Genomic DNA, 22,226 nt, shown 5'->3' with positions numbered 1-22,226 from the left:
CTCTACTTGCCGCAAGTTATTTTGGTCAAGTGGCGATGGCTCTCTGATCCCCACCATCAGTTGCAATACTTTCTACAGTCCCAAACTGAGTGGTGGATTGAATTTGAAATGCGTAGGTCCTATGAATAAAGCCATGCTTGCCAAAAAAACTTGGGAACTACTGAACCCCAACTCTCTTTGGGGGCACTAAATGAAACAAAAATACTTCCCCACCACAGACTTTCTCCATGCACCCTCCACTTCTTCAGCCTCTTTGGGATGGAGGTCAATTCTAGGAGCTCAGACTTTATTAATCAAAGGGCTGTTTATTCAAGTGCCCATGGACTGACTTTTGGATTCCTAACCATCGGTCAAACTCGACTCCGTTTCCTTTGACGTCGAGCCAGCTCATAGATCATGATTACAGAACTTGTCGCGAAGAGGTAAATTTTCAGTGGTTGGCGATTGAAGTTGCTTTCCAAATACTCTTCATTCCCATTCCAATAGTGAATTAACGGGACAGATATCTGGTTTCCCACTGCTAATGGACTCTTCATTATAGCTTCAGCGTACAACATTGAGACGACAAAAAAGTCCAATCCAATAGATCCAGTTTGGTTAAAGTTGTGGCGAATCCCACTGCCCCAAAAGTGCAGTAGGACATGTATGAGATCTAATTATTATTTCATTCTTCCAAAATGAGTCAAAACTGCAATCCGAGTAGAAGCACCTGTGCCCTTCGAAAGTTGCTTATGCTTATGCCTGGTGTTGCCTACCAGAGGATCTCCATCTCTTCAGAAAAGAAAGAGCAGCTAACAGGAGAGGAGAGTAGACCCATCGTTTCATTCTGTTAGTTGCCCAAGTGAATCCTCCATTCTGTAAGGTTACAGGACCAGCCTTCAGTTCTATATGTAGACTCCACTTTTTTCCATGTAAAAACCATATAAAAGGAAAATTTCCAAGTAATTTGCAGAAACAAGATTTTGCAGGAAAAATTTCCTTTTACATGGGTTTTACCTCGAAATGAACAGAGTTAAGAGCAATAAAATAAAATAACTAAGACTTTTTCCTTACAGAATATATACCAGCATTGGAATATTTAAGTCAAGTACTACTGGTGCTATTCATTAGCAGTGAACCACGAATATGAATGATGTAAAGGCACCAAATCCTTTCAGCAAGTTCACCTGGGAATACATTAATCAGTAAATGCAGGTTATGTTCTTACAACCCTGTTATTAGTCTATCATAAACAAGGACCATTTATCCTTAAAGGACCAAAATATTATATGACTCATGTCTAAATGTAATTACTAGAAAATGTTGACAGATATGTATATGTGCAGATATGATATTTCAGATGCATATGTATGTCCAAAGTGGGGTTTATTGACTTTCTCCCATGGAAAGCTTTCTTGAGATTGGACTACGTAAACCTTATGTTACCATGTTGTATGAATCATTCAATAAACAAGCAACTTGCTCCAGTGTAGTAGCACATCTAAAAAATTCTTGCATCTTCTTCAGTTATTCTTAATAATTTCATCCACTGGCAAATTCTTCTGAAAAAGAAGAACCAGAAGCTGGACAATTTTCACCCAGCTCTTGGCAGTCCGAAAGTCCACTCCAGTCCATACAATTCAAACAGTTGAAGCAAATTATGTTTTGGGAAATACTTATATTGTATATACAAGTCACTTTTAGAACTAAAAATACTTATATTTCAACAAACGTAAAAGTTCTTATATCTGGTTAAGTAGGAATTGGGAAAAAGTCTGTAGCATTTCATTTTTGTAGAATTTCAATTTTTTAATTTAAAATCTTATAAACATTAACAAAGTTCCAAAGCCTTATTGCTCCATTGATCAGTCAATAGTTCTTGGCCTTTGAACACTCTTGACTAAGGACTGTATCATTTGGGCCCAGTCGCCGATGGTACAGACAGTAACAACAACAGTCCGACTGCCTGGTCCTATGTTACGGAGATAAAATATCTCATATAGTTGTGAGAAAATCAGCTTCCAATACCTAATCATATTTCTGCTTGATATACATACTGCTATGAAACTTGGGCCAATTGCTTCAATTACAAGGCCAAAGCAAATCCAACCCTAAGAGTGGAGCACTCAACCTGCATTCTAACTCAACCAAGAATCAATAGCAGATGTCTACCCTGAGCCTTAACATCATACAAGCTTAAGATACATCCTGATGAGTATTTTGTAGGCTAAAAGTGCACAAGAGACAAAAGGAGACATGGTGGAATTAAGAGTTCTAAGGGCTAATATCCTGATATAGATCGTTGAAATCAATTGCAATACATGACATGGAAGTTCTATAACTACGCAAAACTGGATCTATATTTATTTGGTTCATTATCGGCACAACCATCCAAGTTTTGGGTTCTTAGTGGTCATGTAGCCGACCTCATTAAATTGGGATAAGGCTGAGTTGTTGTTGTAGTGGTCATAGTGAAGGTACAGAATTTTGCCAAGGGGTTGATTTCAACCCTGGAAAAACCAAAATATTTTCCCAAAATTTCCCAATTTCAGCTTCCATACCTTTCTTATTCAACCATCTCTTTTGGTTAAAACTTCATCTATATTTATCGTGCTTACATTATTCATACTTCTATACCCAAGCTCTGCCAAAATGCTAACATTTTCATAAAGATTCTACATCACATCCTAAGATTTAAACTCAAATTCTTTTATAAAGACAAAATCCATACAACTCAGCCTGATGCTTGGGTTGTTTTAAAAATTTCTATTATAATATAGGGTGTAGGGGTAGTTTGGTCATTATGATTCATTATATTGTAACCCTATTGTAACCCAACTTTCTATTCATTCTATTAGAAATAAAAGGGCTAGTATTAGACTAGACATAAGTCACAATTTCCCAAATCCCAAAATAGTATCAGAGCTGAGATCCACCTTGAGATCCTAGCCCCTCTCTCTCTCTCTTTCCGCCACCATCATTGCACCACTCCAATTGCCTACCTCTGATCCAGCGTCCACATCTCCGTCTGGTAATCTCTCTCTTCCTAGTGATACTGATAAGTCTCTTGATTTACCTATTGTTGTCCGTAAAGGAATAAGGACTTGCACACAACATCCTATCTCCCATGTAGTGTCATATGATTCCCTATCTCCTTCATATCAGACTTTTGTGTCTTCCTTGTCCTTTGCTTCTGTTCCTCCAAACTGGCAAGAAGCTTTTGCAAATTCCAGGTGGAAGGATGCTATGCTTGAAGAAATGAGAGCTCTTGGGAACACATAGGATTTGGTACCCCTTCCTCCTACTAAGAAGCCTGTAGGATGCAAGTGGGTATTTACTGTCAAACAACATGCAGATGAGATTGTAGATCATTACAAGGCTAGATTGATTGCCAAAGGCTTTACTTAGACTTATGGCATCGACTACCAGGAGACATTTGCACTTGTCGCCAAAATGAACACCATCCGAGTAATTATTTCAGGTGCGGTGAATTTCGGATGGGAGTTGCAGCAACTTGATGTCAATAATGCCTTTCTTCATGATGAGGTGCAGGAAGAAGTGTACATCAAAGTTGTCAAGGTGTCGCCTAGGCGTCTAGACGCCTTAGTCGCCTTGTTGGTGTCACCTTGATTTTGGACCCTCTCCAGTGCCTTGGGTTGCCTAGACGCCATGACAACTATGGTGTACATGGATATCCCTCCGGGTTTCTCTAGTCAGAAGACACAAAGGAAGGTGTGCAAGTTGAAAAAGGCGCTGTATGGGTTGAAGCAATCTCTGCATGCTTGGTTTGGTTGGTTCGTTCCATAAGGTTATGGTGTTAGTGGGATACAAACAGAGTAATGCTGAACACACCTTATTTGTTAGACAATTGGTGATCATATTACTGTCTTAATTATGTATGTTGACGACATTGTTGTCATTGGGAATGATCCTACTAAGATAGCTACTCAGAAAGCCTACTTAGGTAGGGAGTTTCAAATTAAAGACCTGGGGAAGCTGTGGTATTTCCTTGGAATTGAAGTGGCCCAATCCACTAGAGGTATATTTCTCTCTCAATGGAAATATACTCTAGGTCTTCTTTCAAAGACCGGTATGCTAGGCCGCAAGCCTGCGACACTCCTCTCGAGGCTATTTCCCATTTAAAAAATAAGGATGGTGAGCCAGTTGATAAGGGCGGATACCAATGGCTGGTTGGACGACTTATTTACTTATCTCACACTAGGCTTGATATAGCCTATGCTGTGAGTTTGGTGAGTCAGTACATGCACGACACTTGTGTTTCTCATATGGAGGCGGTGTATCGGATTCTATGGTACCTGAAGTCGGCTCCAAGAAAGGGTATCATTTTTTCGCCTAATGATCACATGCGTTTGGAGGCCTTTACTGATGCAGATTGGGCTGGTTCACCTAATGATAGGAGATCCACATCTGGATACTACACTTCTGTTGGTGGAAATCTTGTGACCTAGTGTAGAGGCTGAGTTTCGTGCTATGGCACATGATATTTGTGAGCTATTATGGCTTAAGGGTCTTCTCCATGATTAGGGCTTGCCTATCTGTGTTCCAATGATGTTATACTATGATAACAAGTCTGCGATTAGCATTGCACACAACCCAGCTCAGCATGATCGCACCAAGCATATTGAAATTGATCGTCACTATATCAAGGAGAAGCTAGAGCAAGGACTTATTTGTATTCCTTTTGTGAAGTTTAGAGAGCAATTAGCAGATGTCCTCACAAGGGGACTTAGTAGTAAGATGTTTCATCCAATTTTGTGCAAGTTGGGCATGTGTGATATCTATGCACCAGCTTAAGGGGGAGTATTGTAATATAGGGTGTAGGGGTAGTTTGGTCATTATGGTCATTATATTGTAACCCTACTTTCTATTCATTCTATTATAAACAAAGGGGCTAGTGTTAGTCTAGACACAAGTCACAATTTCCCAAATCCCAACATTTTCCAACTCCAGCCCAACCCAACAAGTGAAAATTCCAGGTGAAATCAGTATGGCCCTAGCACAAGTTGCACTCCTCAGGTATTGTCTCATTAAGAAAAATATGAGCCTTAGTTATACTATCTTGCGGCATGTCATAACATTATTGACTGGTTTCCCCTTCTTTGACTGCCTAGAGTGTAATATGTAATGTTTAACATTTTGCAATTTAATGGCAATCCCCTGTGTTTGTGCACATGTGTAGAGAGATTGAACTTACATTCTTTGTGCTCTTTCCCATCTTGGATACAACTACAGCATCTGTGAGACAGAAAGCAGGTAAGCCAAAGAAAAAATATGGAAATATGACAGAAGTATAGACGAGTTGTCTCTACAGAACCTAATCAGTGAAGAACTTCCTTTCAACTGTGCTTCTATTTCGTTCAAATACAATCTGAACAGGGTAGACCTGCAAAAAGCGAATTATACATGTATTCAAATATTAATCAAATGCATTTCATTGGATGACAGGAAGAAAGTTAGGCTAGCTGGCTTTTTTAGCAAGTAGCTGATGGTTTAGGAAACAGGAAATTTTATATTGGCAAGACCGGAACTTTCTCTGTGGAATAGTCATGTTGTGCTCAAGACTGGAAATTTCTAAGAGGAATCCAGTCTTTTATTTGTCAATTTTACTTTATTCAAACAACAAAAGTGAAGAGAATATAGAAAAGAAGTTAAGCACTAAAGCAAAGGGATTTGGGACCAGTTTCTTCAACAACAAGCTGTATTTGGAATTTTAAACTGTAAATAATTGATTCTATGCCATTTGTTTGAAAACCTCGATCTTTTATATGATTATCATATATTGACTAGTCAATGATTTGCCTTTGGGATTGGCTGGCCACCTCTCTCTCTCTCTCATCATTTTATGATTCAGTTTTATGCATTATAAACCATGTTGAGATGGTTGCCATCCCAAATGACCTTTGTTAAGGCCAAGAAAAAGATGTACCAGGAAGGAACCGCAGTTGCTGTAAGAATTGGGGATATTTTCCATAAATGGTGAAGTTGTCCACATAACAACCCTGTCAAATGCTCAATTATGCCATTTTCCTAGTACAGAAAACAATAACCAAAAGAAATGGGAATCATAAGAACCACAATTTATTACACAAACAAGGAAAGAATCAAAATTTTAAAAGAAAAAAAAGAGACTTAGGAACTTAAATTCATTTTTCCTCTGGTTTTGAAAAAAAAAAAAAAGAGAGGATGTAGAGCTAAAATCCATTTTTCATCCTCTTAATTAATTGACTACCTCCATTTCTCCTCTAGGATGTAGCAATCGAGATCCTCCTTGGAGCAAGTTGTGCACTTCATGATATTGCTTTGAGATATTTAGGAGATCATAAGATACAGACATGAGGTGTTCAACTAGATAACTCCATCTGCTTGCAATACACCCTAATAGTGAGAGCTCCTGTTGCAACTCCAATATCATTAACCCTCCAAATTGTACATAGAAAGCAAAACAACTGTCTAATCCAAAATCAAATCATTGCACTACATCGAATTCTCAACTTTCACATTCAAGTGTTGGTTCTAAACTCTTCATGTCAGCAGCCACACTAGTTCTATGTAAATAATCCAGACTATACTCTTTATTATTTAATAAATGTGAGAGATGGACTTTATGAGCATTTTTGTGATGATATATAATGTGTCTAATAAACTTGTTGAAAAATGACACTTAATACATAATGATGTAGATAAGTTCTACTCCAAGCAGTACCATCACAAGAAGGGAGGATCCAAGCTTGCAGTTTCTTAAATGAACCTGCTCTGGTAAAACTGAACCAGGTTTAATTGGTTCAGGCCAGACCAATCAGGTCTGGGTGTTTTCTAGTTCACCCAAAACCAGTCCTAATTAATCCAGTCCAAGTCTTAGTTAAAGAAGGGTCAAAAGTAATTAATGCATGTGTGCAGAGTTTGAGGAGCATTATCTAGTTAGTTACAACTATTTTATGAAGTCTTAGGAAATATTATTTCATTCAATAAGTCAATTCATTGATGGTTGTGTAAGACCTTGAAAATTTGCAGTTCATTAAATGGTCAAAGAGTCTATGAGAAAGCCCCAATGAGAGTTGGTTCTGTAAGTCCTTGAAAATGTGCAGCGTAGTTGTCACAGAGTCTAGGCGATCCAAGTTGTTGGAGGAAGGTTGATGCCAAAGCAATCACCTGGGTGACGTCAAGGTGACGCCTTGACAACTATGATGTGCAGTTCATTAAATGGTCAAAGAGTCTAGGTGAAAATCCCAATGAAAGTCTAAAACCCTCCCAGCCACTACAAAAAATGGCAGCCTGTAAGCACTTTTTGAAGAAAGTTAAAAAGTAAAATTAATTTTATAGTTTCATGCCAATAGTTGTGAGATGCAGTGGAGTCTAGTGAGATGTTGGGCGGCTTGGTGAGATGCTAACCTAGGCCTTGATGAGAATCCTTGGTCATATCCCTCTTATCTCTTTCTTTCTTCTTCCTTTGTTCCTGCGATTTTCTGTTCACCTATTTGTTCGCAAGTTATGCTCATAGTTTTGTTGTTGTTTTGGTGGATTTCTAAAGATGTTAGATTGTTGTTCATAAGGGACAAACAATACTTAAACTGACTTCAGTTTTTCAGTTCTCCCAACCTGGGGTTCTTCCATTTTATCTTCTCACCTCCATGCGATCCTGTCTACTGAGGATTCTGATTCTATTGAGGAATGAACAAGGATCCCATTACATAGGTTTTATGAGCATAAAATTCTTTCATATGTCAATTTGTCCATTTATTGTTTTTGCTTTATGCTATTCATTAAATGCTTTTTAAAAAAAGGGGCATACCCAGGGCACAAGGCTCCCGCCACTGCTGGGTCTGGGGAGGATCATAATGTACGCAACCTTACCCCTGTTTTCGCAGCGAGGCTGTTTCCAGACCGAACCCGTGACCACTTGGTCATACTGGAGCAACCTTTACCGTTGCACCAAGGCCCGCTGTCTCATTAAATGCTTTTTTAAATGCCACCTTAACTCTTATGCAAATAGTGATCAGCCCAATAATCATCTGTTTCATTCCCTCATATTTTTGTTACACTCTTTTCTTCTTCAGACATTTTAAAATAAAAGAAAATAAAACATTTTTCCAACATGAGTTTCTTTTTAAAAAAAATAAAATTGGTTAAGGCTCTAGCATATGAATTGCAGCCATGTTGAACTTAGATTTCTGACACTGCTTCTATTCAGAGAATATTTAATTTTGTCTAATAAATCATTTCATGCAGTGAATTTGCCAATTGCTAACTTTGATGAATCAGTAGTCATAATGAAAAGATTAAAAAAAAAAAAAACCCTACTAAAGTATTAGGTAAAGTCATTGTATAGAGGTGGTTCCTTCATTACATACAATACCTTCTATGTTTCAATTAGAGGTGTACCCAATATATCAAAAACAGAATATGTGCAAGTTACTACCTTGTTCTCAGCTTCATATTGTTTGTATAATGTATCAAGTAATACTACTGCAGGTGGGTAATAAAAGTATGTAGTGTATGGGAAAATTCTAGGTACTTCTCCCCCTCTTCTCTCTTTCATCTAATTTAGATCCTCAATGCAGTTTCATAACACCCATTAGAGTTACTATCATATTCCAACATCTTCATTTTGCATGCTAATCTCATTTCCAATGATAAGTAAACGTCTAGCACGTTGAATACGTTTAAAGATAAAACTATAATTGTAGATGGCTGGTTGCTGTTGCCTAGGTCATGATATGCCTGAGAAAACTTAGTGAATGACACATTTCTTGGAACCTCTGATTAGATTGATCATAAGTTAAAGCTTTTCCCTACATTCAATTATTCAATTTGACAGTAAGATCATTCATCTGTGCTTATGAAAGTCTTCAAGGAATATGTGCATACAACTATAAGCATAACAAAATCACATCTCAAGAAAATTCAGGCAAATGCAAATTCAACCTAACAATAGAACTTACAATTATTTCAAGTAAAACATCATCATGGTTTTCAGCTGAAATTTGCAGTCGTTCAAACACCTGAAGCCATTGAACCTTAGGAGCAGAAAAAATAAAATTGGCACCTGATACCATTCTGATAGTTCTCTTGTCAAGCAAATAAGAAAGGTTCTTTGATCTCCACCAGTTCCATGCAACAAACTGAACCAACAGAATTTCATCCCTGATTGCAAGGACAAAAACATATTTCACTCACCCCAAATCTAGCAATGAAATGACAAACATTGAGAGCAAAACTTCTATTGTTTATTCAAACTTACATACATCATGATCATGGATGTCACACAATGTATTGACTACTAGAGATATTAGATATTAGGTTGTCTATTCAAAAGAATTTTCCACATCTCTACTTTAAGACATGAAAAAGGCTTTTAGTTTCTGTTACAAGTTTGAACTACAGAAGTTTGAATTCATGAACTTTCTTTTACCTTGATTTGGCTTGCAACTTGAGTGAACAAAGAAGTGATTTTTTTGTCAAAGCATCTTTCTCCTACCAAATTTTATTTTATGCATTGTAGACAACTTCATTTCTTGAGTTTCTTGTCTTTGATTATCATGGCTCTTTATAATTGCACCCCCACCCCCAAAACAGAATTTTTGGTTGTATATGACTGCTAGTTCAATAAATAAATGATCTGTATTTGGTCACACAGATACAACCCAATTAATAGCGAATAATAAATTAATCTATACATAAATAACATTGCTTTCTCCAAAAGAAATGTGCAAATTATGACCCTCACTGGGAACAGCCTATGAAAGCATAGTAGCATTGTCCTCTATAGGAGCATATTCACTTAGTAAGGTGATAAAAGAATAGCAATGCAGTTCCACAATAGAGGAGGGTAATATCTGTACTTACAGTGGAGAAGTATCACAGTTTACACGTTTCTCCAACAGGTCACAATCAGAACCAACATATTTTCCATGCAATAAGGACTCAGATAGTAGATCCAATCCCATCTCAATTGATGATATGCATGATACTGTAGTCTGTCTCTTCAAAAGCTCTTGAAGGATAAGCTTAGAATAATCAGCATTATGGCATCCATTGAGCTTAAGACTTGAAACACTGAGAGGGGATCCAGGATCCACACTATCTTCTGCAACACAAGGATTACAAACTGAACCACACAGAACTTGGGCATGAAATGGTGAACGATCCTTATGGGAAATCATTGAATTGTTCATAAAACCCCTCATTTCTGTAACCAAATTTAATGATGTATTTTGCAGCTTCAATTTGTCAAGATACACATTAAGGTAGTCATATTCTCTTTCCTTAAGATCATTAAGATCCATCTCAACAGCTGCAGCCATAAGAGTGCTGAGATGTGCATCTCTTAATGGTATGACATGAAATAGATGTCGCAGAACGAATTCTCTAGCTTTACTAAGGATTGCAGATGACAGATTTGTTATACCCTGTTGTTTCAGAATATAATTAGAGATATGGAAGCTACTGAACTGAGATAACATTCACACTTCTCTTTTTGGAGTGGGGGAGGGGGAAACACTATGTAACAAGGACACAGAAACATGTTTCAGCTTCTGACATAAATGCAAGGTGTCAAACCCTGGAACACCGAAGAACGTGTATAGTAATTATCTTCTCCCCATAGGCAGCCACTTAAGTGTGATTACTAAATTACCTCTTCATGCAAATACATATAATTAGTTTTAAATTGTCCAGCAGGGATTATCTCTATTCCTTCTTTCCCCCTCTCAAATTTTTTTGATTAAAAAAAATCCAGCATTGTTGGATATAGAAAACTCAAAACCATGTGCTCTACTGTAGCATACCTACCCAAAAGGACAAACACAGAAGGAATGCAAAAGAAATGAATTAATAGTAACCTGAGGGAAATAAGGATTTGATGTCATCACAAGCAAAGCTGCATCGAGTTCTTTCATTGAGTCTTGATAATCGTCTAAGCCTCTTAGGCGACTAAAAACCTAAACACATCAACAGCCAGAACATTTATTTATATTCAGCATGGAGAAAACAGTTGCTGCTTGAATTCAATAACTCAAAGACAAATGACAATTGCATTGAGGTAGTATAGATCAGTAGTTATACTGAAACGCGTCATTAGAGATAAAGCACAAACTTGATAGGATTAAAAGATAATAGATTGACAGGCTGTTAGGTCTAGAATAACAATAACTAAAAGCTGTTTCTTTGATTTCTTTGGCTTCATCAGACCAGTCTCAGTCAATTGACTTATCGTTTAGACCTTTCCATGCTAGCCCGTACCATAATTACCAATAAACATTGAAAACTGGAGAAGAACAGCAATGTACAGTGACCTAAAGGCTCCTCAAATCATTAGTATTCAACTGAATGCCGGTGTGCAATCCCTATTTGCAAGGCACTAGTTGGAAAAACTGTTGTTGCTTACAAGTCCAAGTTGCATCTGATTTCCTACCTTGGCATATTGTGTAGACTTTCATAGCTATTTATGGCTTATCCTAGGTTGTCATCCATGCACAGTTCCTCTATTGGAGGTGGTGAAAGAGTAAACCTCTGAAACTAACCAGAAACTCACCTTGAAGCATTATCATAAAGGAAATTGTGGTTACATCATTACGTATATCTCCACTAAAAGTAGTCTTTCAGATTATTGATTATACAATTAAATCAATATTTCTGAAATAAGAAATACCCACCATTTGGTTCATTCATAAAGCAATAGATTCTTATATTTGAAACTCTTAAATCCAAAAATATTTCACATACTTAGGTTCTCTGAGAACAAAATATTACGATAAACTCTTGGCACATTTGTACAAGAATAACTTCTATAAAGTAATTAATACCATAGCAACTAATTTCACAGAACATGTTCCTTAAACAAGTTGTAAAAATTTCTATCCATTTTGGGACAATCTCTGAGTCCAAAATCACAATATTTATTAATTAGAGGATATTTAATTCTGAAAACTCTAGGCTGTCTTACACTGCTGATCCCATACTTGGGCAGAGAGGGATGTGTCAAAGAGCATGAAACCTTTGGCCAAACCAATGTAAACCTGAACCTGGAGAATGGTGGATGAGGATTCAAGTTGCCATACCCCATATAGTCTGAATAAGAATTAGTTGAGTTATTTGATTAACTGTCAAGATCTGACAAGGGTATTCTTTGATATTAAATGAACCCTACCAATAATATGTAACCTGGACGATGTTACTATATAACTGGCTTCCCATGTTTTTCAGCAAATTTTGCAAAATATGAATATAAAGTAGGGTGCACAAGATTTATGTATTTCTGAATAAAAGGAAAAACAAAAACCATAGTTCTTATTTTCAGAACCATGCAGAAGTGCATGACTCATTGCCATGCAAGAATACTGAAAGAAGTGGAGTGTACAATTCCTCCTGTTTCCACATTCAAAGAGAAACAGATACCCAGCAGATGAGTACTTTAGATCCATTGATAAGCATACATGTTGATGACCAACAATACATACACCAAGATGGGGAAAAACTAATATGATAGGGGTCCTTGAAAGGCAGTGATTATTGGGAGGCCTATCTGGAAGGCAAGAAACAATGTGGTGTTTCAGGAGGAGATAAAAGATCCATTAACTTCAGTTCAAAGAACCAAAAATGCATAAGAGAAAACTTTTGAAGCAGATACCTCATGAAATAACCTCCACTCCCACTATTTTTGGTTAATTTGGCTATGGTAAAGCCTAGTCTGGATTTCTATTAAACTGTTGTGGTTATACGGGTCTCAAAAGATTAATGGAAACTATTGACAGTTTGAAATTATATGGGTCTCAAAAGATTAGTCTATTGAAGGTTGAATCTGATTCAAGAGACTGTTCTGCAGGTCATTTTGCAGGGAGAAATGACAACAGAACGGAGATTTCAGCCTAATCAATTGTAAATAGTGAAATTTCTCCTGAACTTTGTTACTTGGATTGCACTTGTAGCTTAAGAACCTGTTTTGGTTTACAGCTCCAAGTTGCAAGAAGATTTTGAGGATTCGCATATATGTACAGAGTGCCTATAAAATCATAAACTTCCACGAAAACCAGAGGCATGACAACGAAATTAAATTTCCTCTTTATTCACAAGATAAATTGTCATTCTGTCTCATTTTATCTATAAAGTTGGAGGCAAACAGCCTAATCTTTGACCCAGCAGAATTTTTTTTCCCTGCCGAATGGTAATGACTGTCGCATGCAATGAAAGGATTAATAAACAGCTTAAAAACACATGAACCATGAAAAAAAGGGAAAAGAAAAAGTTTCCTGAAATTCCTATAAATCCTAACATCAAACCTGGAATGAAAATAAAAAGATAACAGTGAAAGAAATAAAGATATGCTCACATCTTCGAAGAACAGACCCCATTGCATGGCTTTCCTCATATTCTGGGCATCCCAAACAGCAGGAATACCAGATGATTGGTATCCAGATGCCAGAATCAAGATATCCACGAACCCTTTAATCAAGTTTAACAGATCTTCCAGGGATATGTCTGGATGCGACCAAACCATTTCTTCCTTAATTCCGTCCAAAACCCAAATTCAAGCAACCCGATGGTGAAACAAACGTCAGATCTCCTCCACCCTTTTCAGTTTTTCATTGAAATTAGAAGAAAACCAATGGCGGCCAATGGGTTTATGAGGTACGGATGGGAAAACCTCGTTTTTTGAATTCGTTGAAAGTTGAACTGTGAAAGATAAATTGGTTTCTCAGAGTTTTCCCGCCTTTTAGGGGTATTATGGTCAATTCGCACTTCTTAGTACTTTTCTGGCATTAAGTGAGAGAGAGGAGGACCTTTTAGGTAACTAACCTACGAGCGCTAATGACGGCCCACTGAAACCCTAGAGCTATAAACTTCACAAAACGATCCTTAGAAGCTCTTTCATTTTCTGTAGTCAAACTGGTTCAAAATGTCGAAGCGAGGTAACTGCGTCTTTCTTCTTCCATAACTTCTTTCGCTTTCATTTCTTCCCTGGATTTGGTTTAGGGTTTATGTGATCACATTATATATACATGTAGTGATGAACTTACTGATGAGTTGTTGCTGTTAATGTGTTGCAGGTCGCGGAGGATCGGCCGGAAACAAGTTCCGGATGTCTCTGGGTCTTCCGGTGGCGGCGACTGTGAACTGTGCCGACAACACCGGAGCGAAGAATCTTTACATCATATCGGTGAAGGGAATCAAGGGTCGTCTCAACCGTTTGCCCTCTGCTTGTGTTGGTGATATGGTGATGGCCACTGTCAAGAAAGGGAAGCCCGATCTGAGGAAGAAGGTCATGCCTGCTGTCATAGTCAGGCAGCGCAAGCCTTGGCGCCGAAAGGATGGTGTTTTCATGTATTTTGAAGGTAAAATTTCTGGGGTTGTTTAAAGTAACCTCTAACAAGTTTAATTGTTGCTTTCGTTACTTTTTTTTTTTTTTAATGTTACTTTAGAATTCTCAATCTTTCTTCCGCAGCACTTGTTGTGGTTATTTCATAACTTCCTAGTGTAGCTAATTGCTTGGATTAGTAGTAAACGTGAGATCATATCATGTTTGTTTGGATTAGTGCTCTGCGTAAGATGCATGTTTTTCTGTTAACTTTTATGTTTTAATCTCCAGTGAATGAAAACGGTCTAAGTTGTATTTATTTGTATTTGTTGTTCTGGGACGGCGGAGTCCTTCAATCGGTGAAAACATATAGATTAACTGGTAGAAGCGGCTGGACTAAGTCATTGTTACTTGACTAAATTCCTGCTAGTTGTCTTGCTTCAGTTGTCAAGAGAAATTGTTTTCACTAGATGGTATGATGTTTGTTTTATAGCAGTCATTGCTGCATGCAGCTTGTTTATTTTGTTTCCTTGTTGTGAATCCATTTTAGAATGTTTGCTTTCTCATGTTGGACTTGCATAATTAGAAATGCTGCATTACGACTTATCTATTGTATCATTGTACACAGTCATTTTTCCTGAAGGTCGCTTCCTTACTATCTGAGATTGGATAAGATGTAGTTGAGTTGGTTGCTTCTTTACTAATTGAGTTGTCCCACTATTTATATGATTACTCATATTAAGGAGCATATATCCAAGAAAGGCCAGTTTTAAACAGCATGGTGCCCTTTTCTCTGGCATTGTGCTACCTGTCTTCTGGTATATTTTTCTTTTCCACTAATTCCGAACGGCTCCAAAATAGAAGAACCAGAACTGATTAGCAGAAACAGGATCACCCGAACAGAGAAACAGAGCAGCTTAGGGAAGAAAAATTAATAACTCAATACCAATAGATCAGAAATACTAATTCTCTGGTCAGGTGTTAATCTGAATGGCTTGAATGTGTTTGCATAAGATCTCAGTAAACAGATGTCTAATATGGCCTGTGTAGACAACTCCTAGTGCTACTAGGGGAACAGAGTAGTAGACCTAGAACTTCAATATAGACTAATTATCCCCAGTACTTGAGGTTAGTAATTAATAGATCAGATAATCAGAAACTATTGTAATTTGAGTCAAATCTGATCAATATCCCGAAAGATATTGCAGTAGAAAGCAACTTGAAAACTTGAGTGAAAGCAGGGGAGTTGGAGGTGTTTAAGAAGTAGAATAAACTGACCTGTTGTGATTGATTGATTGATGAGATAGAGGGGTAGAATAGATAGAGGCCGGGAATACATTTGAAGCCCCTTTGGAATCCACTGAGTTAAACCTGAGAATCCACTCAGAGCAAGTATTGAATCCACAGTGCTTACAATGAAACTGAGGTGTGCTTAATTCATAAAATAGTTTCTTTTTTTTAGGGGGGGTGTTGTTATGCCTATATGTATATTTATAATTTTGGATTTGGATTGGACAGACTCATGGACTGACCTGGACCAATTCCTGGATTAAGAATGAAAATAAAAGCAAAACTAGTTCTGATAAAACAGACCTGTTGGCCAGCCTAATATAACTCCTGTTTCAGCTAGGACTCTACCGAAACTTTTAAATATCAAAACTGGAAAAGGACTAATACAAAATCCAGCCATGATTATTAGATGGACTAACAATAAAAAATCAAAACAACTCCTAATTTCTAACCAACACGACTAGGACTGGTATTCCCTCCTTATTTCACAAGGAAAAATCGTCGCAGTTCAGGTCTTCTTTCTCTTGGTCTTTGGTACTTCATTTTTCGTTCTGAAAATCTTGTGTAGAAAATAGTAGGTTGTCGAAATTACAAAGTACTTGTAGTAGTTGTCTGTGCCCTGAAAGGGTTACCCATAACAGAATGGATATAGTTATAGTTGCTTGGCTGTTCATCGTAGTGCTATATGATTTTATTTTGAAAGAAATAATTAAGATGATCTATGGTTCAGTAAAGACGGGTTAGACAGAGTGATCATTTTTTTGATGTTCAGGCACAGCACAGGAATTGTTTGGTTTGCATTTTGACTCTGTTGGCTTTAGTTACCTATCTGCATCACTGTAACTACTGCATAGGCAAATTGTCTGTAACTAAGATGAGCAATAGAGTAGAATCATTGTGTCTATTGTTCGGTTAGCCTTTGTGGTTGTTTAAGTTATGTCTTACCTGCTATTTCTAGTGTGAAAGCTAGTATCAATTACATTATTATGAGGAAGGATTCCTCTGAAGAACTGTTACAGGCTGTTGCAATTCAATGACTTGACTCTTTTCATTTTCTAATGCTAAACTGGGACAAACATGAAAATGATCTTTGTTTGCCTAATATTTTTTCATTTTTGTCGTATCTTGAAGCAAGCTTCTGATTTATCAGTAAAATTGGTTGGATCTTTGTAGTGTAATGTTTCTTCCCTTCAAGTGAATCCAAAGAAGCTGTCGTCCTTCCTAGACTGATTGTTGTTATGCCTTTGATTTTGCAGATAATGCTGGAGTTATTGTGAACCCCAAGGGAGAAATGAAAGGTAACTTGCATTCTCCAAATTAGATTACAAAATAGTTCTCAGTATTACAAGTTGGCTTGGATATATTGAATGTATAGCCTTTTATTTTTTTAAATGGGTCATATCTGTCATTGTAATTCTTGTCGTTGGAGTTCTCTTGAACTACAGTCGAAAGTTTGATTGGTTTGTCAGGAATTTTAATTGTGGATAACACCAACCCTTGATGTGGCGGTTCTTAGTGCTGGTAGACAATGATCAGTTGATAGTTTATTGAGTTTCTCATTATTCTTATGCTTGTTGGCTTATGCAGGATCAGCTATTACAGGTCCGATTGGAAAGGAGTGTGCAGATCTGTGGCCTAGGATTGCTAGTGCTGCCAACGCTATCGTTTAAGAATCTAGAGGTCCCAGGTTGAATTTACAAAAATGGATTTATTTGACACTATCAAATTTTGTTTCGTTTAAATGGTCATAATCGTAGCTCTAGGGTTCTGGTTTACTTGTATACATTTATTTGGTTAAACCTGGATAATCTCTTGTACTTGATGCTGTGATCTTCAATTTTAGGTTTTTGAATGTGAGAAGATTTGCAAGTTGTTCTACTCTTACTATCTTAAATGTGTCCTGTTCGCCTTACAATTCTTTATTCAGAAAAAATCTGGAGTTCATTTACCAAAAAGAAATTTCAAATAGGAGATAATGATTGTCCTGGTACAATCAAATTTACATTAAACCGTTTATTGGCTCCCCTCAGCCAGTATAGGCAATGATTCCACGGTCTACGAACGGATTTGGGTCCTCTGTAATGCGATATGGTGTGTAGTGCACCATCTGATGGCTTGCAGTGTGTGGGCACACAGTCCAATGTGTCCAAACACTGCAGGTCGTTGGATGGTGCGCTACACATCATGTCGCGCTACAGAGGAGCCCAACGCTCTGCAAACAGGATTGTCTTTTCTGGTCAATGATTCCACCGGACTTGCTTAGAACCAGTTTTGTGATTGTGAATGTGAATGTGAATGGTATGACTTAGCCTGCCAATTGCTTGAGAGTGTGTGGTTTGCATAAGGGTGTCAAAATCAAACTGAAATCGTGTAAGCAAACTGCACTTTAGAAAGACTTCTCCCTTTCTCCAACAAGCTGAGGAATTCCCTGCGCAAATCCAAGAGAATTTGATAACCTTCCCTCTTGACCCTTTATTGTAGCATTAAGAAAGGGATTTGGTTAAGTAGGTTCAGATGTTGAGTGCTAGAGAAGTGGCTTCAACATGGAAATGCTAATTCCAGTTTTTCCATATTAAGGTTAGAAGTAGCAATAATAGGATTCTTTCTAATCTGAATTCGCAGGGGTAGCAGGTGACCCAACATGCAGCCATTGAGCAAGAAGCCATTGATTACTTCAAAGTTATTTGGGCCTCACAAACATTTTTGTGTTCCCTTCGACCTCCCTAGTCACTGCCCTCTCACCAACATTTTCTACCAAAAAAAATATATAATAAAAAAAATCGATTTTTAAAGAAGACCAGGGGTAAACTTGTTCGATAGAGGACGATGGGTGCTAATTTTTATTGGTATCTTATCGGTTTATAAGGTGACCAATACTGGATTTTTTTTTTTTCATTGAATGCCACATCACATGACTTACCAAGTCAACAATTTTTTTTCACTCTTGGAAATTAACTTCTCTTTTCCTTTAATGCCACATTGATTATTTTGCTGCATCAACAAATATTTTTTTCTCTCTCTTGATCAGGGATTCAGTTCACAGTATTGGCACTGGTATCCATTGTTGTCAATATTGATACTAATACCAATATGAATTGACCATATCAAGCCGGATTGAATGATTTTTGCCTCCTAAGATTTCAATATCATATGTTTTTTAACTGTTCTGCCCTCAAAATTTGTACCATTGGTCTGATATTGGACAAGTATGGATATCGTCGTGGCCAATACTATATGAATGACCAATTCGATACCAATTCCTAAATCCATGTTCTTGACAATTAAATCTGAATAGGAAATAAATGAAAAGCATAAGGATAAATTATACATCACCCCCTGATTTTCAATCAAAACTCAGATCACCCCTAATTTTTGAAAAAACTCAAATCACCTTTTGGTTTAGACTCCAAAATGATAAATTAGTCCCTAACATTAATTTTATCCTGTTAAGTGATGATGTCAGCCAGTTAAATAAATTTAAATCCCTAAACTACCCTTTCCCTCTCCTTCTTCCCCAAATCGCTAAGCCAAGAATGAAAAACCAAGAATGATAATGGAGAAAACCCATTTAGGGTTTTAATAACCACCACCGTGGTCTCTTGCGACGACCGAATCAGAGGCCGGCGGCCAAGCTCAGACACGGCCAACGACCGTCAGGGTCCGACGGCCATAACCCCGGCCTCAGATGCCGGTGAAACCCAAAAAAACAAAAAAACAAAAAAAGCCCTAAACCCCTTTTTTCCTGTTCGGTGAAGAAAACCCATTAAGGAACCTATCTTACCTTGCAATTTCCTTCAATCGGTTGACCAACATCACTGGCATTTCAGATTCTGATGCATAACAAGAACCTCACCAAGCTTCTCCTCTCTGTGAACTTCAATGGAGAAGCGATTCCCGTCGACATAAACGGATTCCAAAATTCAGAGGGTGTACAGAGAAGGTGATAAACGAGTAGCAGATTCTACATTTGAATTATGGTTATTCAAATCAATCTAACAAAATACAGTAGATCTTCCCAGTCCAAAAGAATAATAAGAAGAGAAAATTCATTTAAAGAAAGGGAAAAATGGGAGGGGGAAGATGAAGGCGGCAATAATCCTAAAAGAAACAAAACTTGTGTTTTTATCTTTAAAGTTTCAACGATAAATTCCAGCATCCAGAGAGGTTCAGGGAAGAGACGATCAACAAAGAAGGTCCCTCTTGGATCGATCCATCCTTCTGTAAATTTTGTGATCCAAGACCTCTTTGAAAATTTCAATTGTAACGAAGTTTTATGAACCCAGAAAATCGAATCTTCCTGGGAAATTGGAGACCTTTTGGGTTTCTAGTTTAGTGGTTGGGTTCAGATATACAGAGAAGCCCTTAATGCTAACCCCTTCAGAAGACTTAATGCTAACCCCCCATCAACAGGGTGTGATTCTCATTCCCTAAAATCATTGGAAGAATCAAACCTGCTTGATTTTTAATAGTATATTTTTCGCTCTCCCTGGATAAACGCTGTCGGATACCCCTTTGTAAATTTTATTTCTTCTGGTGGAATCCAAGCAACAACAACACTCGTCATCTTCTTCTTTGACAGGGCTAGGGTTTTAAAGAAAGACCTCTCCCTGTTTGAATTTGTGCGCCCTGTTTCAGAGTAGAACAGGATCCTTAGGTTTGCCAGGCTGTGGAAGAGATTTCGGGCTGCCAAGGGAGGAGTAATCTCCATCTCCGACGGATTCTCTGGTTTCTCCTTGCGCTCACAGCCCAGCGGCAACATCTCCATCCTCCGGTGGTTCTTTGAGAGTGGGAGAGAGGGACGGAAGAGATTATCGTGAAAGAGGAGAGAGAATAAAAGTAAAAATGAAAATGAAAAGTCAAATTTGAAAAATTAAAATTTGAGGTTAAATTTATCATTTCATTTTTTTTTTTGATTTAAATTAACACCGTTACTGTAGAGGGACGTTTGCGTTTTTTCAAAAAAATCAGGGGATGATCTAAGTTTTGATTGAAAATCAAGGGGTGATCTGTAATTTGCCCACAGAATAATGTTAACATTGGAAACCTTTTCACAAACAAAAACGTGACAGTTCAGATTATATATGTTAAATGTACCCATGTTGGTTACCAAAAAAAAAAATAAAAGGTACCCTTGTCTCCATCTGCTGATCTGCAAGACTTTCTCTATTGGGTGCATTTGTTTGTAACTAAGAAAGTTACAAACAGAAATTGGAACCATACATTTCTTACCCTCATAGTATGACATGCCAATTGTTCAGAAAGGCTAAAAATGTAAATTTATTACCTTCAACCCTAATCAGCCCTGTGGTTTCTCTCTCTTCATAGCAGTCTCCAATACGAAGGATTCTTTCTGTTTGTCTGGGAATCAACAATGGCCGCTCCGACATCTCTCCCTCTTCATAGCAATCTCCAATACGAAAGTTTCTGTTTGTCTGGGAATCAACAATGGCCGCCATCTCACTGCTTTCTCTCTCTCTCTCTCTCTCTCTCAAGAGCTAAAGCTCCAGGTTCACTCTACCGCTCTCACATGGTCACAAATAGAACGTTATATGTTTAGAAAACCCAATTTCAAATAGACATTTCAAGAACAAGAAGGGATGAGGTAGAGATCCTGTTTATATGTTTTCTGGATATAAAGATACATGGAGCAAGAGGTAGGGCGGAGCCCCTGTTCTTTTGCTCAACTCTGAAATCTAGATATTGTACCAATCAGCTCCACTCCAAGTATGATTTGGTCCCTCACCAATCTACAAGTGATATAAAAGCTAGCTGCTCCTATGCTAGGGACATAGAAAAATTAATTAGTAAACAATTTTGGAAATTTGTAGGTTACAGAGTATGTAGTTATATGACAATGCCCGAAGAGAGTAGCGAGAGCCCAATAGTGGGGGAATTTAACATTAATAAATAGAAGGTACACGATGGGAGAGATCAGAGTTCAACCATCTCAGCTCCACAAGTCCCATCTTCTCTTTCTCTTAGTACATGACATAAATAACTTCAGGTATTTACAAGTCTACGGTAGGCGTGCGCATCTGATTCAGATGTTTGTTGAAGAAGGTATTGAATTCAAGGGGGATTGTTGCAGTTGTTGTGGCAGGGAGATGTAGGGCAAGGTGAGATGGGGCGGCGGGGAATTGCAGGAGAGGGGCAAGGAACCTTAGGGGAGGAGGGATCCAAAGCTCGAGTGGAGCCGGCGAGGAAAGGAACAGGGAGGAGGATTGGGAGGGATAATTACAAAAATCACCCTTCTCTTCAATGATTGGTAAGTAGAGTGAGGTGGGTAAATAAGTCCGTTACAATATTGTGTTGTAACCGGGTTGATTACAAACAGCTTTGCCCTTCTCTAATTAATAATAGAAATTATAAAGACCATTTGGTCAATAAAATGAAGCCAATGGGCATTAAAAAAAAAAAAGAAAAAACAAATGAAGTGGAACAGCATTAATAAATTGATTTTTATAGGTGTTTTTAAGAAACTGGTGCAGTATAAGAAAAAGTCAAACTTACTATTAAGAAAAATAAAGACCATTTTGTCTATAGAGTGAAGCCACTAGGCATTAAAGACAAAAAGAAAAAAACTAAGAAACAACTCACATGGAAATAGGCATTTAATTATTATGAGACCACCAAAGCCCTCATTAAT

At 37.6% G+C, this 22,226-nt stretch overlaps 2 protein-coding genes and 1 non-coding gene across 6 annotated transcripts; 2 read left to right on the top strand and 1 right to left on the bottom strand.

Moving 5' to 3' along the window:
- Positions 1-892: 892 nt before the first annotated feature.
- LOC122667741 lies at positions 893-13,620 on the bottom strand. Of its 4 annotated transcripts, XM_043864142.1 has the most exons (10): positions 13,325-13,620; positions 10,839-10,937; positions 9,844-10,406; positions 8,940-9,141; positions 6,230-6,391; positions 5,927-6,027; positions 5,315-5,383; positions 5,195-5,235; positions 1,054-1,166; positions 893-946 (listed from the first exon to the last, which is right to left on the bottom strand). In XM_043864142.1, exons 1-9 carry the CDS (start codon positions 13,490-13,492, stop codon positions 1,084-1,086), a joined length of 1,488 nt encoding a protein of 495 aa, XP_043720077.1. In that variant the 5' UTR covers positions 13,493-13,620; the 3' UTR covers positions 893-946; positions 1,054-1,083. The 4 variants fall into 4 exon arrangements, 3 of the variants coding, with proteins under 3 accessions (XP_043720077.1, XP_043720080.1, XP_043720079.1); XM_043864145.1 differs by lacking the exon at positions 6,230-6,391; XM_043864144.1 differs by lacking the exon at positions 10,839-10,937.
- Positions 13,621-13,810: 190 nt separating this feature from the next.
- Positions 13,811-17,445, top strand: LOC122667743 (60S ribosomal protein L23). Its single transcript, XM_043864147.1, has 4 exons — positions 13,811-13,904; positions 14,043-14,327; positions 16,837-16,878; positions 17,168-17,445. The coding sequence occupies exons 1-4, from the start codon at positions 13,892-13,894 to the stop codon at positions 17,248-17,250; spliced, it is 423 nt and encodes a 140-aa protein (XP_043720082.1). The 5' UTR covers positions 13,811-13,891; the 3' UTR covers positions 17,251-17,445.
- LOC122670171 lies at positions 14,979-15,116 on the top strand. Its single transcript, XR_006334148.1, has one exon. It is a non-coding gene; the product is annotated as a small nucleolar RNA snoR137 (small nucleolar RNA).
- Positions 17,446-22,226: the final 4,781 nt, after the last annotated feature.

The sequence above is a fragment of the Telopea speciosissima genome, chromosome 7 (genome assembly GCF_018873765.1).
Source record: "Telopea speciosissima isolate NSW1024214 ecotype Mountain lineage chromosome 7, Tspe_v1, whole genome shotgun sequence".
Lineage (NCBI taxonomy): Eukaryota > Viridiplantae > Streptophyta > Magnoliopsida > Proteales > Proteaceae > Telopea > Telopea speciosissima.
The sequence above is the reverse complement of the archived record's forward strand: the minus strand, read 5'-3'. Positions and strand labels throughout refer to the sequence as shown.

Excerpts from the sequence above, each read along its gene's own strand:
- LOC122667741 (XM_043864142.1), bottom strand. The coding sequence starts at position 13,492 with ATGGTTTGGTCGCATCCAGACATATCCCTGGAAGATCTGTTAAACTTG. Across the intron at positions 10,938-13,324 it reads GGGGTCTGTTCTTCGAAGAT|GTTTTTAGTCGCCTAAGAGG; the intron begins GTGAGCATATCT and ends TGATGTGTTTAG. Across the intron at positions 10,407-10,838 it reads CAAATCCTTATTTCCCTCAG|GGTATAACAAATCTGTCATC; the intron begins GTTACTATTAAT and ends CTGAAACAACAG.
- LOC122667743 (XM_043864147.1), top strand. Across the intron at positions 14,328-16,836 it reads TGTTTTCATGTATTTTGAAG|ATAATGCTGGAGTTATTGTG; the intron begins GTAAAATTTCTG and ends TTGATTTTGCAG. Across the intron at positions 16,879-17,167 it reads CCCCAAGGGAGAAATGAAAG|GATCAGCTATTACAGGTCCG; the intron begins GTAACTTGCATT and ends TGGCTTATGCAG.